Source organism: Mobula hypostoma, chromosome 7 (assembly GCF_963921235.1).
Source record: "Mobula hypostoma chromosome 7, sMobHyp1.1, whole genome shotgun sequence".
Taxonomy (NCBI): domain Eukaryota; kingdom Metazoa; phylum Chordata; class Chondrichthyes; order Myliobatiformes; family Myliobatidae; genus Mobula; species Mobula hypostoma.
Genome location: NC_086103.1, coordinates 67,369,574 through 67,388,415, shown reverse-complemented (window position 1 = coordinate 67,388,415; position 18,842 = coordinate 67,369,574). Strand labels below are relative to the sequence as shown.

The 18,842-nt window shown below is 41.0% G+C and overlaps 1 protein-coding gene across 2 annotated transcripts in view; it reads right to left on the bottom strand.

Annotated features, from left to right (window-relative positions):
* The window catches only part of cpeb4b (cytoplasmic polyadenylation element binding protein 4b), a 99,630-nt gene that overhangs the window by 55,429 nt on the left and 25,359 nt on the right, over positions 1-18,842 (bottom strand). For both annotated transcript variants that reach the window (XM_063053566.1, XM_063053567.1), the window contains exon 3: positions 2,333-2,383. In XM_063053566.1, the coding sequence (XP_062909636.1) occupies positions 2,333-2,383 (51 nt within the window). The remainder of the gene's footprint in view (positions 1-2,332; positions 2,384-18,842) is intronic.

The window sequence follows — 18,842 nt, the reverse complement described above, 5'->3', positions numbered from 1 at the left end:
AACACAAAGTAATTGATTGCTTAAGTATTCACCCCCTTCAAGTCAGTATTTAGTAAATGCACCTTTGAGTCTGTCGGAATAGGTCTCCATCAGCTTTGCACACCTGGATGCTGCAAGTTTCCCCCCATTGTTCTTTACAAAACTACTCAATCTCTGTCAGATTGCATGGGGATCGCGAGAGAACCACCTTTTTCAAGTCCATCCATCCACAAGTTCTCAATTGGATTGAAGTCTGGCCTCTGACTTGGCCACTCCAGAACATTAACTTTGTTGCATTGAAGCCATTCCTGTGTAGCTTTAGCTTTATGCTTGGGGTCATTGTCTTGCTGGAAATCAGTACTCTTACAGTTGCATCAGGTTTTCCTCCAGGATTTCCCTATAATTTTGCTGTATTCATTCTACCCTCTACCTTCACAAGCCTATGAAGCACCCCCACAGCATGAAGTAGCCACCACCATGTTCCACAGTAGGGATCGTTTGTTTTGATGATGTGGGGTGTTTGGCTTATGCTAAATATAGCACTTAGTCTGATGGCCAGATAACTCAATTTTAGTTTCATCAGACTATAGAACTTTCTTCCAGCCAACCTTAGAGACTCCCACATGCCTTCTGACAAACTCTAGCCAAGATTTCACGTGAGTTGTTTTCAACTCTACCACTCTCACATTAAACTGCAACTGGTGAAGCACCCGGGCAATAGTTGTTGTATGTGAAGTCTCACCCATCTCAGCCACTGAAGCTTGTAACTCCTCCAGAGTTGTCATAGGTCTCTTGGTGGCCTCTTTCAGTAGACCCCTTCTTGTATAGTCACTCAGTTTTTGGGGATGGGTTGCTCTATGCAGATTTATAGCTGTGCCATATTCTTTCCATTTCTTGATGATTACTGAACTGTACTCCAAGGAAGATTCAGTGACTTGGAATATTTCTTATTTTTATTTCCTGACTTGTGCATTTCAATAACCTTTTTGTGGAGTTGCTTGTAGTAGTCTTTTGACTTCATGGTGTAGTTTTTGCCAGGATACTGACTCACCAGCAGCTGGAACTTCCAGATAGAGGTGTTTGAGTAGTTTTATAAAGAATGGGGAAAGAATGGCAGTGCCCAGATGTGCAAAACTGATAGAAATCTATCCACGCAGACTCAAGGCTGTAATTATTGGCAAAGGTCATCTACTAAATACCAACTTGAAGGGGGTGAATACTTAAGCAATCAATTATGTGTTTTATATTTGTAATTAATGTAGATCACTCTGTAGAGATCTGTTTTCTCTTTGACACAAGAGTCTTTTTCTGTTGATCAGTGTTTTAAAAAAAAAGCCAAATTATATCCACTGTGATTCAATGTTGTAAAATAATAAAACAAAAACTTCCAAGGGAGGGTGAATACTTTCTATGGGCACTGTATATCATACTCAAAGATGCCACTACAACGAAAATTAAAACTCATTCACAAAGTGCTTCGCTAATCTCCTTTTGTATTGTACACAACCCTCAAAGATATTTATTTGCTGTAGCAATAAATGTCATTACACTATTGGCAGAGAAAAAAAAGACAGCTTTCAAAAATAGTTTCAGATTCATAAAGTTGAGTCAATTCAGAAATACTGAGACTGCTATAAATAGAATGAAATATGAATTATTTTAACCTACAATGAATTTTTGGGATAAATGATGGTTGACAAAGTTAAATATAAAATAATATTAACAAAGACTACAAAAAAACTTGTGTACTTAGTGATAATTAATTTATAGCTTTAATCAACAAATTAACGTAGTACTCTTAAGTTGCTTTGATTTCATTTCTTGATTAAGTACCAGAAAATCAAGAATGAGGAAGGTTCTAAAAATCTATTAGAATTTATGGTATAATTAGTTAATTATGACATGAACATCCCTTCTGATTTGCTTGCTGATCAATGCAATAAAGACTGCAAAAATTCTGCATTTAAAGATTAATTATTGACCTTGAATTATAATGAAATCCTTTGGTCCCAACTTAATACGTAGAGGTACTAGTCCACTCTGTAGTTAGCTAGTTTTCATCATTTGTAATGAAACAAAAATATATTCAAGATCACTTGTTCATACAAGGTTAAAAAGGTTTTGATAATAGATCCTAAATTAACACTTACAGAAAATGAAGGACTGTATTTGCAGGTTTCCTCAGAATAGAACCCACTGGACCAAAAGCATCTACTGCTGGGAGGAAGGATACATTGAATTTCTGGTGTTCTGCACCACAGTAATACAGTGCAAGTTGTGCCTGCAATTCTTCGAAAAAAATAAAGCACCCAATTTTGGTAAAAGGATATATAGCTTGAACATAAATACTCACCATTAATAGGGAGAGGACTGTCTGATCCAGGATGCGCATAGTTTAAACGACCTATCAAAAGGTACAAAAGTTATAAGCAACTACAAAGTCTAAAAAAAATTACCCTTTTCATGCAATTGCTATGTTATATCTATATTCAAGGTCTTAATGATTGCAATTTTGTTAACTTGCAGATTTGTGCAATTCATTATATTTACTTAAGTTACTCAAGTCTTTCAGCATCTTAGTCTACAAGGACTAATTCTGGTGTAGCTGTCATCACTTGTGTCACAGAGAAGGCTAAAATTATGATTCCAAAGCTAACCTATATTGTTAAAAGAACCTGAAGCATATGAACAGCTGTGTTGTTTTAAATGATTATACATTTACATTGGGACTGTTGGTTTCAATTTAAAATATCTCAACTCGTTCACTAAAATTTCTGTACAAACATTTTCATCTCTGAATATGGCCAATATGTAACTGTGACTGACATTACATTAAATCTGTAATCAGTGTGTCAATTTTCTTACTAACACTTTACTTCCCTTTTTGACGTTTAATTTTTGAAGTTGTTCACTGATTCATCACAACCAGTAAACTCAGCTTCTACAAAATTACCCCTCAACATTACCCTACTGGGGAGACTTGCAGTCACATCTTTCACTCACTGATTTCCAGTGATCTACCCTATTTAAGGAACAAATTGAGAAGCTTGGATTATCTACAATCAATAAATGGGATGATAATGTACAAAGCAGTTAGTAAGACTACTGAGAGGGAATAGATATTAATGTGAGGAAGAATGTTAAATATTGAAAGTGATAAACTGAGCAATATGGTAATGTAGTGGTTAGCACAATCGCTTTACAGCACCAGCAATCACTGATCTGGGTTCAATTCCCACTACTGTTTGTAAGTTTGTACGTTCTCCCTTGGGTGCTCCAGTTTCCTCCCACATTCCAAAGAAACAATTAAATTTTTTGTATTTGATGGTCATCTAAATAAACCAATTCTACTGGAGTCAGATGCAGTGAGGTAACAGGTCTTTCATCCCAGAGTCCTTGGTGATCAACCATTAATTTACACTAATCCTACATTAATCCTCAACTTTTTATTCCTCTTACATTGTCATTCCCCCTCCCCCAACCCTTCTCAAGATTCCACAAGTCGTAACCATTTACAATGATCAATAAACTGCAATTCTTTGGGATGTAGAAGGAAACTGCAGCACTCTAAGGAAACAAGCAAGTAAACGCCACTTACTCCAACTTTACACTGTACTACTACATCTTGCATGTGTCTCAGTCAGCCGGTATGACCGAAAAATTGAACTTTTGCTGAAAGGTAATATTTTATGGGAGATTGCTCAACCAAAAGCCCGAGAAATCTATTGGGAGTGTTTTCATATTCTTGGCACATCCAAAATTAGTGAGCGTGGTCTCCAAGTTCATTGAATACATGTCATGATAGCAACACACTGGGTGATCAGTTATATTTTCTTTTTGCACTATTGAATTAGCAAGAGGATCAGAAGAAAGCTTGCCCAACTCAACAGTACAAAGACTCTCACCACAACTGTTTACTTACAACCAACTTCATCCTTCTCTCTGGCAACAAGGCCAAAGCATGCTGGTTGCAGTCTTAGCGTCATTAAAACTAAATGTAACAGAGTCCTGTTGATAATTGTATCTGAATGAGTACTTAAAAGAGGGGTACATACAAGGTCATAGACATGAACATGAAGAGCCAAGTGAGAGTGCCCTAAGTTATTACATTTCCAGCAAGTACAGACACAAAAGACAGAACCACTGCTTCCTCCAATTTGTATCTGCAGCAGAACAAGGGATTTACTTTTGTTGAGCCTAACGAAACACCTTTGATATTTTTCTGTGCAGTTGCAAGCTAATACCATGGAACAACTATGTGAATTCATGATTGCGCTTAGTGAAATTCAATCTTTAAGTAATTATGCCTTCAGAATTGCTGTGCAATTTCTGTACTTGTTTTCTTGAAACAGTACTATCTAGGATATTTAATTTCTCCTCTTGCTCACATAAATAGAGGTACGTCACTTGCTGCCTCCCACCCCCAAGCATAATACACCATTCAATGACGGCATGCCCGATCTGTCCAAGGCAGATTTTTCTTCTGTGCTAGTTCTCAAAATGTTCAATTTCCTGATCTTTTAAATAAAAATTAATCTGCTACTTCAAGAACCTACAATGATCTGACCTCCAATTCTAAGGATTCACCAACCTCTGCAAATTCATATGCAGCTCAGTTCCAAACGATAGACTCCTATCTTGCAACTATATCCCCTTATTTGAGATCTTCCCATCAGTGGAAAAATTTCAACATCCATCCTGTCAAGGCTCCTCTGGACATTATGTTTCATTAAGATCTCTCATTTTTTTCTAACTTCAAAAGAATACAGGTTAAATCCTTTGGCCAGTGGCATTAGGTAGCTCTCTTATCCCTGGAATTATCCTGGTTAATCTGGGTTTGGCCTGCCTTCAATGCCAGTGTACCTTTTCTTAAAGAAGAGGATCAAAACTGTGTACAGTTCACAACATGCTGGAGGAACTCAGTAGGTCAGGCAGCATCCGTGGAAACAATCAGTCAACGTTTCAGGCTGGAACCCTTCGTCAGGACTGAAGAGGGAAGGGGCCGGAGCCCTACAAAGAAGGTGGGGGGAGGGTGGGAAGGAGAAGGCTGGTAGGTTCCAAGTGAAAAACCAGTAAGGGGAAAGATAAAGGGGTGGGGGAGGGGAAGCAGGGAGGTGATAGGCAGTAAAGGTGAAGAAGGAATAGGGAAAAACACAATAGGTAGTAGAAGGAGGCGAAACCATGAGGGAGGTGATAGACAGCTGGGGGAGGGGGCAGAGTGAAATAAGGATGGGGGAAGGGAGGGGGAGGGAATTACCAGAAGTTGGAGAATTCTATGTTCATACCAAGGGGCTGGAGAGTACCTAGACGGTATATGAGGTTCCAACTTCCGGTAATTCCCTCCCCCTCCCCCAGCTGCCCATCACCTCCCTCATGGTTCCGCCTCCTTCTACTATCCATTGTGTTTTCCCCTATTCCTTCTTCACCTTTACTGCCCATCACCTCCCTGCTTCCCCTCCCCCACCCCTTTATCTTTCCCCTTACTGGTTTTTCACCTGAAACCTACCAGCCTTCTCCTTCCCACCCTCCCCCCACCTTCTTTATAGGGCCTCTGCCCCTTCCCTCTTCAGTCCTGACGAAGGGGTCCGGCCCGAAACATTGACCGATCGTTTCCACGGATGCTGCCTGACCTGCTGAGTTCCTCCAGCGTGTTGTGAGTGCTGCTTTGACCCCAGCATCTGCAGAGTATTTTGTGTTTAAAACTGTGCACAGTATTCTAGGTGCACCCATTTCTGTACCCTGTACAACTTTTGCAATAAAAGGTAATTTTTTTTTATCATGCATAGAGCCCCCCTTGGGTCACACATTGTTACATGTGCAACATTCACAAATTTATCTAACAACTCAGCTTTTTTTTATATTCTTATAGAAATCAAGCTAATTTGTGAAACATGATCTTTCATAAAATTTCATTGACTTGATAGCATCAAGTTTCTCAATGACTAGACATTCCTGACAACTTCCTAGAACTCTGAATTTGACAAGCTTCAACCAATGGCTCCAAGTACATGCAGCTGCTTCCTTAAAACACTAGTATAGGCTTTTGGGACTTGCCAACTGCCTGCCTTAGTTTTCTCCTTCTCCCCCACCCACCCACCCCCAACCCACCACCACCAAAATACCTTGTCCCTCATGATGGTGATTGTTACAAGTTCTTACATGCTATTTGACATTAGTACTGCAGATAACTTTGGAAAATTTATACTGTCCTCTACAATGGAAGCCAATGCAAAGTTTTGATTTAACTTATCCTTCTATCCCATCATCAATTCTCCAATCTTCTCCTTTAAGGGTCTCATACAACTGATTTTGATATTACATGGCAATTCTCTCCCTCCATATTAACAATTTTATCTTTTTTACTGCTGGTTATAAAATTCTCTGGTTTATTATTAGGCCTTGCTAGTTAGTAATATATTCCTTTACCTCCTTTGTTGACCATGGATGGTTCATTTTCCTCTTGGGATAAATTTCAATCAGCACTTTAATTTCATTGTTTAAATATCTGCCAGTGCCAATTCAATCACCAATACTTGAGTATATTTGGTCCACTCCAAACAACTGCATTCATACCATTGTAAATGCCCATATTTAAGTCAGGGGCATCAATTTACACGTGTTCACCCTTAAACTTTAAATTTTGTCTCTATTGTGTATTGTGAACACTACTATATGGAGTGGGTGGTAAAGGGCAGGAAATACTTAGCATATATTTTAATAATCTTACCAATTACACATGGCTAAACTCAAAATCTCATTTCTAGTTAGGTTCCATTTCACTTTATTTTCAACAGTACCTTTGATTCACCCAACCATTACAATAACCTATGACAATTGCAGTACGTGCTCATGATATTTCTCCATTTATGTTTTATTCTATTAATTTATATACTTATAAATTAAACCCATGGTCATCCTCCACTTAGTTCTTGAATGGTACCTTCAACAGCATACACCAACTGATAGTTGTGAACTTTTCAACTATTTTCCATCTTTGCCAATACAGTTCCTGACTGAGTGCTTCCACAATTCTATCTTGAAAATTCTTCATGGCATGGATTCCCTCAGTGCCTATTACTTCCAATCACCTGTAATTCTAAGTTGAAATGCCAAGTTCAGCTGTGTTTGGCAACTCAGCTAGAGAATAGCTTATGGTGAAGCAATCTGGTCTTGCATATTACCAGAAGCAATGCAAGCTGATGATTTGTGGATCACTTGAACTCCTTGTCCAATGATGGTCTCTTCACCATTTACTTCACCATACAGACTGAATTGCAAAACAACATAAGCCAGTTTCCCAAGATATAAAAAGCAAATCCAAAAAAAAACTTATCACTTCAAATGATCAACCAGGATAAAATACTCCATTTCCAGCTGCAAAATATGCACCTTCTGAAAGGATAAGTTGGACATTATCATGTTTGAATCAGGCCAGCTGTGGCTTGCAGTCCTGACATTACACAGAACTTCAGATAGTCCCAAGTTAATTTACAAAGCCTCCAGCCACTTCATATGAAAGATTCCATCTGCAGAACAAGGCCATTCTTCACTTTCCAATACCTTCCATGGCTCTAGTTAAGCAACTGGTTTATTGGCATCTCATGCTAACCTGCTCATTTAGAACAGGGGTCCCCAACCTTTTTTGCATTGCAGACCTGCCGACCCGGGGGAGGGGAGGGGTGGACAGATTTGCCAACGGACAGGAGTAGCAGTCAAATACGTTGTGTTTACCCAGAGAAAGACTACAATGACCATAAAGCCTTGTGCGGGCACCTGTGTGCGCATGCATGCCTTGCGTATGCGTGTACGTGCTGATTTTTTCCTACAAATCATTTTTGGCAATTCTGTTCGGGGGGGGAGGTTAATCACAACTGGAATATAGGTGATAAGTAGCTAATACACTCAATTTCATTTCTAAAAGGGTTTATCTAACGAATTTAATATTAAACACAAAGCGCATATTTTCCTCGCATGAATATAGTGATAAGTCAATTATTAGGGGAGCTTGAAGTAAGTGTTGAATGAACTTCCAGTAGGACTGGTAGAGGCAGGTTCGATATTATCATTTAAAGAAAAATTGGATAGGTATATGGACAAGAAAGGAATGGAGGATTATGGGCTGAGGGCAGGTTGGTGGGACTAGGTGAGAGTAGCGTTCGGCACGGACTAGAAAGGCCAAGATCCCGTTTCCGTGCTGTAATTGTTATATGGTTATATAAGTCACTTATAAGTCAATAGCATCATAACATTTTAAGTAACGTTTGGATATTAAACATACAGCACATATTTTCCCCATATGAACATATAAAATCATTGCAACACACCAATATCGCTGAATCAGTGGGAGCCCTGGGCTTGTTTCCCTGCAACAAGACGGTCCTATTGAGGGGTGATGGGAGACAGCGATACTCGAACGGGGTTCCTTAGGTCCAGTCTATTCCGCAATTTAGTTTTCGTTGCATTCATTGCGGAGGTATGTTGGAAATGGAAGGAACATTTTCAGTGCTTTCGTGGCTATCTCAGGATATTGAGCCTTGACTATGATCCAGAATGCCGCAGAGACGTTATGTCAAACATACTTTTCAGCCCGCCGTCATCTGCAAGCTCGAGGAGTTAATCTCCTTCCCGCGCTGACATGGATGACGCACGGGTAATGACCTCGCATGCGTAATGGCTCAACAGTGGGTGTGACAGGGAATGAGGAAAGGTGTAGCTGACTCATATCACCAAATCATATCGTTTCCTCACAGCCCGGTAGCACATGCTTTGCGGCCCGGTACCGGTCCGCGGCCCGGTGGTTGGGGACTGCTGATCTAGAAGAACCTGATGCGTTCATTTGCATTACTAATCCCACCCCAATAGGGATATCTGGCTTGAAGGAACATTTTATGGGGGCCCCCAGCAATCAGTAACTTGCAACTGAAGAGACATTGGCTCTTTGTGAAGGCAAGTGTGACAAGTCATCTGCTGCATCATTGCTTCCATATGGAGCAGTCAGTAGAATAGTTCAAGTGCAACAGAATGATAGCCCTTCATCAGAATCACCATTATCAAAAATTGCCACTAGTGACTTGATCTGTGATGAAGAGTGAAATGCTTGCCAACCAGGAATCAGATAGTCCCAAAAGTGATGGCTATATCTTCTTTCAATTTGTACATCAATCTCCTCACTGGAGGAAAGGGTGCAGAAAACACATGGTCATGTCACAATTCTGTTACAGCACAAACCTTGTTGCTAAAGATACATTATAGTTATAAATCAATAGACAAGAAAGGCTTCAAAGCCAAGTTCTGCTCAATATTAATTTAAGTGCCCTCTAGCTCTTCACACCCAAGCCAGAAATTCCATTAAGTGTAATAAGGAACTCAATGTGATGTCCAAACTAAGTGAAGCAGCGGAAAGTTAGCATTCAACATAGGCACAACTGTTCCAATTCTCAGACCATTCTCATTGACTCCAAATTTTAAGAGGCAGCTTAAGATTGCATAAATGCACGTCTATTCCATTTTAGCTGGACATTTCTGCCCACGTAATCCACTGAATATGATGCCATGCCTTCACTTGTTCTCTTCAGTCACTATGGTAACAAGATTTTAATAACCTATGCAATTAAGGGATATGGGAATAGTGTAGTAGATGACATTGAGGCTGATGATCAGCCATGATCTTGATAAATGAAGTGGGATCAAAAAGCCAAAAGGCCCAATCTTTCTCATTTTAAAATGCTATTAGATACCCCAGGATCTCTTTCATCATTGCATCCATTTCTGAAGGAATGATAATGCTAGCTGATATCTTGGTGTAGGTGTATAATTCCTTGCACACAACTGTCAGGAGAATTCTCTTCTTTAGGGAGGGATATCTGTGCAAGAGCAGGAACCATTGAAAAGAGCAAGTCTTATTGTATGTGAATTTCATTTGGACCAACAAAAAAAAGTGAGGTTTTAGCAGTGTGGCCATTAAGCAGATTGGGACAGAGTTAGGGAGAAAACTGAAGTTTTGGCTCAAGATACTTCAGTAAGAAGAGGCAGTAGCCAAGGTCCCAGAAGTTATTTTGAATCAGCCATTGTGTAAATGGGCCAGTGTAGGAGTCTGAAGTCTGAGGTTTGACTCGAGAGGTTTTGGCAAGCAGCCAGTGGTGAGCTGCAGGTAGGCACCGGTAAGGTGTTTTTTTTTTTGTTTTTTTTGTTTAAATATGGTAGTTAACCGAAAGGTTACCAAATTACAACTAATTAAATAAAGTAAGGATGCAGGATCAAGTAATGCAGTTGTATAATATGGGAGCAGGTGGACCATATCTGCAGCAAGTATTGGGTGTTCACACAACTCTGGCTCAAAGCTGATCCACCTGGAATCTGAGCTTCAAACACTGCAATGCATCAGGGAGGGGAAAGAGATACCTGGACATTCTTTCAGGAAGCAGTCACGCCCATTAAATACTGGAGGGATTACGTATTGAGTCAGTGTGGGTGGAAGTAAGAAGCAATCTATTGGTATTCAATAAGCTCCACAATAGCAGCAGACAAACTGAAGTTCAGATTGGGAAGCAGATTCTGGAAGGATAAAGCAAAGATAACTGCCTTTTTTTTTGTCATAGGTAACTTTAACTTCCCCAATATTGATTGGCACTTCTTCCAAGCAAAACATTTAGATGGGGTGGAATTTGTTATGTTGGTCCAGGAAGGATTCCTGATACAGTATGTAGACAGACCAATTAGTGGACAGGCCATACTGGATCTAATACTAATCAATGAACTGATCATGTGACAAATCTCTTGGCATCTCTGAAACAGAAGAAGAATAATATCTTTATTGTCATTGTTGTGGAGCAATGAAACACAGTTTAGCAGCTCAACGTTTTGCAGCATGACAAAGAATATATACATAAACTCTAAAACAGCAACCAGAGCTCCCTAATCTTTTACCATAGCCTTGGAGAGGATTAGGAGCAGACAGTATGAGAAAATATTTAATGAAGAGGAAGGCAAATTATGATGCTAGCAGGCAGGAACTTGGGAGTGCAAATTGAGAACATATGTACTCATGGAAATATATATACTCATAAAAATGCACAAGTGAATTGTGGTGGTTGTTAAGAAACACTTGCATGGGGTTCCAGATAGGCTTGTCCTAGTGATGCAGGAAAAGGATGGTAGGTTAAAGGAACCACGGTTAACGAAATATCTGCAACATTTAGTCAAGAGTATGAAAAGAAGCATACTTAAGGTTTAGGAAGCAAGGATCAGACAGGGCTCTTGAGAATTGAAGGTAGCCAGATTAAGAATGGAATTAGAAGAGCTAGAAGGGGTCATTGCCTTGGCAAGTAGGATTAAGGAAAATCCAAAGATGCTCTACACATACCTGAAAAGCAGGAAGATGATGAGAGTGAGGGTAGGGCCAATCAGGGATAAAAAGAGGAAACATACTTGAGGAGACGGACCTTCTTAATGAATATTTTGCGTCAGTATTAAACAGCAAGAGTAACCTTGTTGAATGCAAGGCCAGTGTAGAACAGGCCGATATGATGGACATGTCAACATTAAGAAAAGGACGTGCTAGAACATTTGAAAACGGGCAAGTTACCAGTGCCAAACAGGATACACCCCAGGTTAAGATGGAAACTGGGGAGAGAAATTGATGTACCTTCAGTCCTGACGAAGGGTCTCGGCCTGAAACGTCAACTGCACCTCTTCCTAGAGATGCTGCCTGGCCTGCTGCGTTCACCAGCAACTTTTATGTGTGTGCCTTCACTGTTTATCTTTGCATACTCACTGGCCAACAGAGTAGTGCCAGAGAATAGGAGGGTGGTAAATTTTATGTCTTTATTCAAGAAAGGTACGAGGAGATAACTCTGGGGATTATGGACCATTAAGTCTAATGCCAGTGGTGGGCAAATTAACAGAGAGGATTTTTAGAGACAAGATTTACGAGCATCTGAATAAGCCAAAGTCTGATTAGGGTTAGTCAACATGGCTTTGTGCGGGGCAGTCATGCCTCATGAGCTTGATTGAATTCTTTGAGGAAGTGCCAAAACATTGATGAAGGCAGAGCAGTGGATCAGGATCAGAATCAGGTTTAATATCACTGACACATGCTGTGAAATCCATTAATTTTTCATCAGCAGCACAATGAAATACATGATAAATAAATAGAGAAAAAACTGAATTATAGCAAGTATATGTCTATTAAATAACTAAGTTAAAGTAGTGCAAAAAAAATTTTTTTTTAAATGTAGTGAGGTAGTGTTCATGGGCTTAAAGTCCATTTAGAAATTGGATAGCAGAGGGAAAGAAGCTGTTTCTGAATCACTCAGTGTGTGCCTTCAGGCTACTGTACCTCCTTTCAGAAGGTAACAATGAGAATACTGCATGTCCTGGGTGGTGGGAGTCCTTAGGAAGGCAGCATCCATTATTAAGGCACTGCTCCTTGATACTACAGAAGCCAGTACCCATGATGGAGCTGACTAATTTTACAAGTTCCTGCAACTTACTTTGATCTTGTGCAGTGGCCCCTCCTCTTACCAGCTGGTGATACAACCAGTCAGAATGCTCTCCATGGTACATTTGTAGAAGCTTGAGTGTTTTAGTTAAACCAAATTTCTTGAAACTCCAAATGAAATGTAGTCATTGTCTTTTTTTCATAATAACTGCATCAATATGTTGCGTCAAGGTTAGGAACTCAGAGATATTGACACGAAGGAGCTTGAAATTGCTCACTCTCTCCACTTCTGATCCCTCTGAGGATTGGTTTGTATTGTCTCATCTTATCCTTTCTTAAGTCCACAATCAACTCTTTGGTCTTACTGACATTGAGCACAAGGTTGTTGCTGTGACACTACCTAACTAGCAGGTATCTCGCTCCTGTAACTCCTTTTGTCACCATCTGACATTCTGCCAACAATGGTTGTATCATCAAATTTACAGATGGCATTTGAGCTGTCTAGCCACAGAGTCTCGCATATAGAGACAGTAGAGGAGTGGGCTAAGCACACACTGCTGTGGTGCGGTTGTGTTGACTGTCAGCGAGGTGGAAATGTTATTTCCAATCCAGATTGTCGTCTTCCAGTTAGGAAGTAGTGGATCCAGTTACAGAGGGAGGTACAGAGGCCTAGGTTCTGTAGCTTTCCAGTCAGAACCATAAGAATGATGGTGTTAAATGCTGAGTTATAGTCAATAAACAGCACCTTGAAATAGTTATTGGCATTGTCCAGGTGATCCAAGGCTGGGTGGAGAACCTTTGAGACCACATCTGCTGTAGAACTATTGTGGCAGTAGGCAAATTGCAGTGGGTCCAGGACCTTCCTGAGACTGGTGTTGATTCTAGCCCTGACCATCCTCTCAAAGCATTTCATCACCGTAGATGAGTGCTACTGGACAACAGTCATTAAGGCAGCTCACGCTGCTCTTCTTGGGCACTGGTATAATTGTTGCCCTTTTGAAGCAGGTGGAAACTTCTGACTGTAGCAATGAGAGATGGAAGACGTCTTTGAAAACCCATGCCAGTTGATTAGCATAGGTCTTCAGAGCCTTACCGGCTACTCCTTCGGGCCCTGCCACCTTGTGAGGGTTCACTCTGTTAAGAATCCTGCCATTAATCCTGCGTTCTGCCCTCAAATTGTTTTATTCTCCCTTTCAAATTTCAAAGTGAGCATAAAAGGCGTTGAGCTCATCTGGTAGTGATGCACCACTGACATTCATGATGTTGGGTTTTGCTTTGTAGGAAGTAATGGCCTGCAAACTCTACCAGAGTTGACAATAATCTGATGTCACATATGGATTTTAGTAAGACACATGTATGACAATGTTCCACATGGTAGGCTTACTCAGAAAGCCAGTAGGCATGGGAGCCAGGGCAGTGTGATTTCAGAATTAGCTTGCCCACAGAGGCCGAGGGTCATAGTAGATGGAGTGTACTCTGCTTGGGAGTACGGTAAGTAGTGGTATTCCACAGGGATCTGTTGTACGACCCATGCTTTTTGTGATTTTATAAATGTTTTGGATGAGGCACTGGAAGGGGGGGCTAGTAAGTTTCCAGGTGACAGTGGTTGGAGGAGTTGTCTATAGTGTAGATGGTTGCTGTAGGTTAACAACAGGACAATGATAGGATGCAGAGTTGGGTTGTAAAAAGGACAGATGAAGTTCAACCCAGAAAAGTGTGAAGTGACTTACTTTTGAAGGTCAAATTTGAACGTGGGATTGAAAGCAGTATTCTTGTAGTGTGGAAGAACATCCTGGAATCTTGGTTCAGGTCCACTGACTACAAGAGTCACAAGGTAATATTGCAGATCTATAAAACTTGAAGTATTGTCTTCAGTTCTGGTTGCCTCATTATAGTAAGGATGTTGAAACTTTAGGGAAGGTGCAGAGCAGATTTATCAGGCTGTGGCCTGAATTAGACAGCATGTCTTATGACGATAATTTGCGCCTGGGACAAGAAGACATAACTACGAGTGAGGCAGGTAGGGGGATCCAAGAACTAGTGCTGGAGAAGGAGCAGCCTTTGAACTTGCCCAACAGATCTGACACTGTTGCTCAGAGGATGAGAGTGAAGGCTGTAGGAATGATGAGCAACAAATCTATGACACTGGTCCAGGGAGCCATTTCAGAGAGAGGGGAGAAGAAAAAAATGAGTCGTAATTTGGAATAGTATAGTCAGGGGAATAGACAATCCTCTTCTGCAAGGATTCAGAGTCTGAAAGGCCGTGTTTGCCAGGTGCCCAGGTTCGGGACATCTCATCTGCAGAGAACTTTGGAGTGGAAGAAGAAAGATCCAGTTGTTGTGGTCTATATGGGTACCAATGACATAGGAAGAACAAGGAAAGAAGTTTTGCTGAGGGAAATTGAGCAGTAAGGGACCAAAGTAAACACAGAAACTGAAGGATAATAATCTTTAGATTGTTACCTGAGGCATATGCAAATTGGCACAAGGTTAATAAAATTACAGAACGAAATTTGGGTTTGAATTTGTGGAACATTGACTAGTCATGAGGAGCCGCCCCAACTGAACTGTGCTGGGACCAGGGTCCTAGCAAATCACATAACTAGGGCTATGGATAAGGCTTTTAACTGAATAGCTGGGCGGGGGGGGGGGGGGGTGGTGTGCTGTGTTGAACAGCTGGGAAAAAAGTGGATATAGTAAGGGAAGGAGAGAGCAGGAGAGGTTACTGAAGTCTCCAGAATGAAAAACAATACAGAAGTTTAGCAATGGATAAAAATTTAACTTCCAGCAGCAAGGAGACAAAATTGAAAAGGGTGGTGAATACAGGACTGAAAGTGTCGTATTTTGATAAACACAGTATATGATATAAGGCAGATTATCTTGTAGCACAGTTAGAACTTGGCAGGTATGACATATAGTATCATAGAGTTATGGTTCAACAAAGCACAGCTAGGAGCTTAACATTTTAAGGCTACGTTGTTTCAACAGGACCCCACCACTAAACACATCTTTCCCTCTCCACCCCTCTCCGCTTTCCGCAGGGATTGGTCCCTCCACGACTCCATTATCCATACGTCCCTCCCCACGGATCTCCCACCCAGCACTTATCCTTGTAAGCACAAGTGCTACACCTGTCCCTACACCTCCTCTCTTGCCACCATTCAGGGCCCCAAACAGTCCTTCCAGGTGAGGCAACACTTCACTTGAGAGTCTGTTGGGGTCACTTATTGCATTCTGTGCTCCCGGTGCGGCCTCCTCTACATCGATGAAACCTGACACAGATTGGGGGACCGCTTCGTTGAGCACTTCTGCTCCGTCCGCCACAACAGACAGGACCTCCCGGTAGCCACCCACTTCAACTCTGCTTCCCATTCCCATTCAGATATGTCCATACATGGCCTCCTCTACTGCCATGATGAGGCTAAACTCAGGTTGGAGAAGCAACACCTCATATACCGTCTAGGTAGTCTCCAACCCCTTGGTATGAACATAGAAGTCTCCAACTTCTGGTAGTTCCCTCCCCCTCCCTTCCTCTATCCTTCTTCACCTTTCCTGCCTATCACCTCCCTGCTTCCCCTCACCCACCCCTTTGTCTTTCCCCTTACTGGTTTTTCACCTGGAACCTACCAGCCTTCTCCTTCCCACCCTCCTCCCACCTTCTTTATAGGGCCTCTGCCCCTTCCCTCTACAGTCCTGACGAAGGGTTCCGGCCTGAAACGTCGACTCATCATTTCCACTGATGCTGCCCGACCTGCTAAATTCCTCCAGCGTGTTGTGAGTGTTGCTTTGATCCCAGCATCTGCAGATTATTTTGTGTATCAAAAGGACAGGTAGGTGGGCAAAGGGGGTGACTTTGTTGACAAAAATGAAATAAACCCTCAGAAAGAATTGACATAGGATCAGAAGATGTAGAATCTTTGTGGATAGAGTTAAGAAATTACAAGGGTAAGAAGACCTTGATGGGAATTATATACACGCCTCCAAACCGTAGCCAGCCTGTGGGGTACAAATGACAATGGGAGAATGAAAACAAAACAGAGGGAATATAATATAGCAAGAATTAGCAGGAAGCTAGAGGATTGGAAAGCTTTGAAAAAAGAAATCAACAGAAGGCAACTAAAAAGCAATGAGAGAAAAAATGAAATATTAGCCAGATAACATGATACACAATGATTTAAAATTTTTTTTTAAGTAAAATAGAGGCAAGACTGGACATTGGACCACTGGAAAATGATGCTAGAGAGGTAGTGATGGGGAGCAAGGAAATGGCAGACAAACTTAATAGGTATTTTACATCAGTCTTCACTGAGGAAAACACCAGCAACATGTCAGAAAATTCGAGAAACAGGAGTGCAGCCACTAGTACAATAGAGATGGTTTTGAAACAAAGGTATGAATGCAGATAAGTCACCCTTACCAGATGGACTACACCACAGGTTTCGGAAAGAGTCAGCTGAAGAGCTGAAGAGAATCATTAGATTCTGCAATGGTTCCAGAGGACTGGAAAATTGCAAATATCACTCCACTCTAAGAAAGGAGAAAGCCAAAGATAGGAAATTAAAGGCCAGTTAGCCTGACTTCAGTGGTTAGCAAGATAAGAGTCCATTATTAACTATGAGGTTTCTGGGGTACTTGTGTGACTCCAATAAAATAGGTTGAAGTCAGCATGGTTCCCTTAAGAGAAGATCCTGCCTTACAAATCTTGTGGAATTCTTTGAGGAAATAACAGGAAGAATCGACAAAGGAGAGTCAGTAGATGTCGCTTTCTTGGAATTTCAGAAGGCCTTTGACAAGGTGTTAAGTATTAAATATAGATATCTCTCCTCACCCTATTACTGTTTTAATGGAGGTCGGGATTGAGGACGTGATTTTAAGTTTAACTCTGTTTGGTTTCAAGTTAGCCCATTGCTTTGCCTTGCTTTTAGTTAGTTGCACGGTGGGTTTTTTTTTGGGGGGTTTTTTTCTTTTTTTCCATTGATATATATAAAATTTAGTATACTATTATGTTATCTTGGTTTCTTATGCTTAAATTACATTGTAGTATTTTCTTTTTGGTATCGTTATCTTTTGGAATTTTATTATACTTTAACATTGTATTAATGTTTATATGGCTTACCTTTTTTGTATACTTACTCAATAAAAAGATTTAAAAAGAAAGAAAGAAAGAAAGACAAGGTGTGACACACAAGGCTGCTAAACAAGATAAGAGCCTATGTTATTACAGAAAAGATACTAGCATGAAGAGAAGATTGGCTGACTTGCCAAAGGCAGAAGGTGGGAATAAAGGATGCCTTTTCTGGTTGGCTGTCAGTAACAAGTGATTACTGTGTAGGGAAGCATACGGTCATGCACTTTGGTAGAAGGAATAAAAGTGTAGTGTGTTTTCCTAAAGTGGGGGGGCAAATTCAGAAATCAGAGGTGCAAAGGGAATTGGGAGTGCTGGTGCAGGATTTCCTAATGGTAAACTAAATTAAACGAGTTAAGTCAGTAGCAAGGATGGTAAATACAATGTTAGCATTAATTTCAAGAGGATTCAAATCTAAAAGCACAGTTGCAACGCCGAGGCTTTATAAGCCGTTAGTCACCATTGGGCCCCATATCTAGGAAATGATATACTGCAATTGAAGAGGGTCTAAAGGTGGTTTACTAGGATGATTCCAGGTATGAAAGAGTTAACATATGGGGAGCGTTTGATAGTTCTGGGCCTATACTCGACGGAGTTTAGAAGCATAAGGGCATGGTTGGGGGGGGAGGGGCAGGAGGAGGGAAGAGAAGAATCTTACTGAAACCTACTAAATATTGAAATATAGTGAATGTGGCAAGGACGTTTCCATTTCTGGGACAGCAAATGACCAGCGAGCACAACCTCAGCGTAGAAGGATGTTCCTTTAGAATGGAGATGGAGGAATTACTTTAGCCCAGGGTGGTGAATCTGTGGAATTCATAAACGGCTATGAGAAAAAAGGTACTGACTGTGGATGATCAGCCATGATCACAGTGAATGGCAGTGCTGGCTCAAGGGGCTGAATGGCCTACTTCTGCACCTATTGTGTATGGAGGATATGTCATTGTTTTAAGTATTCCCAGAGGTTGTTAGGTTCTTAATTAGTAAGAGCATCAAAAGTTTCGAGAAGAATACAGGAGATGCTGTCATGATGATACTGCTATTCATTTGTTATTAAGCACTTTGGAAAATAAATGAATAGTAAATATTCAGAGGGACATGGCCAAACATATCCCACTTCTTCTGAAGACCCTGACCTGGAGTTACACGCTGACTTCGGTTCTTTGCGGGAATGAGACCCGCTCGCGGGGTCTCACGACTGGCCGCTATTCAATATACCAAGGATGCGGCCTAGAAGACTGGTACACCTTCAGGGTTTCTGGATTTTGTGGCCCTGGAGGTGGGCAGACTGCAGGTCAG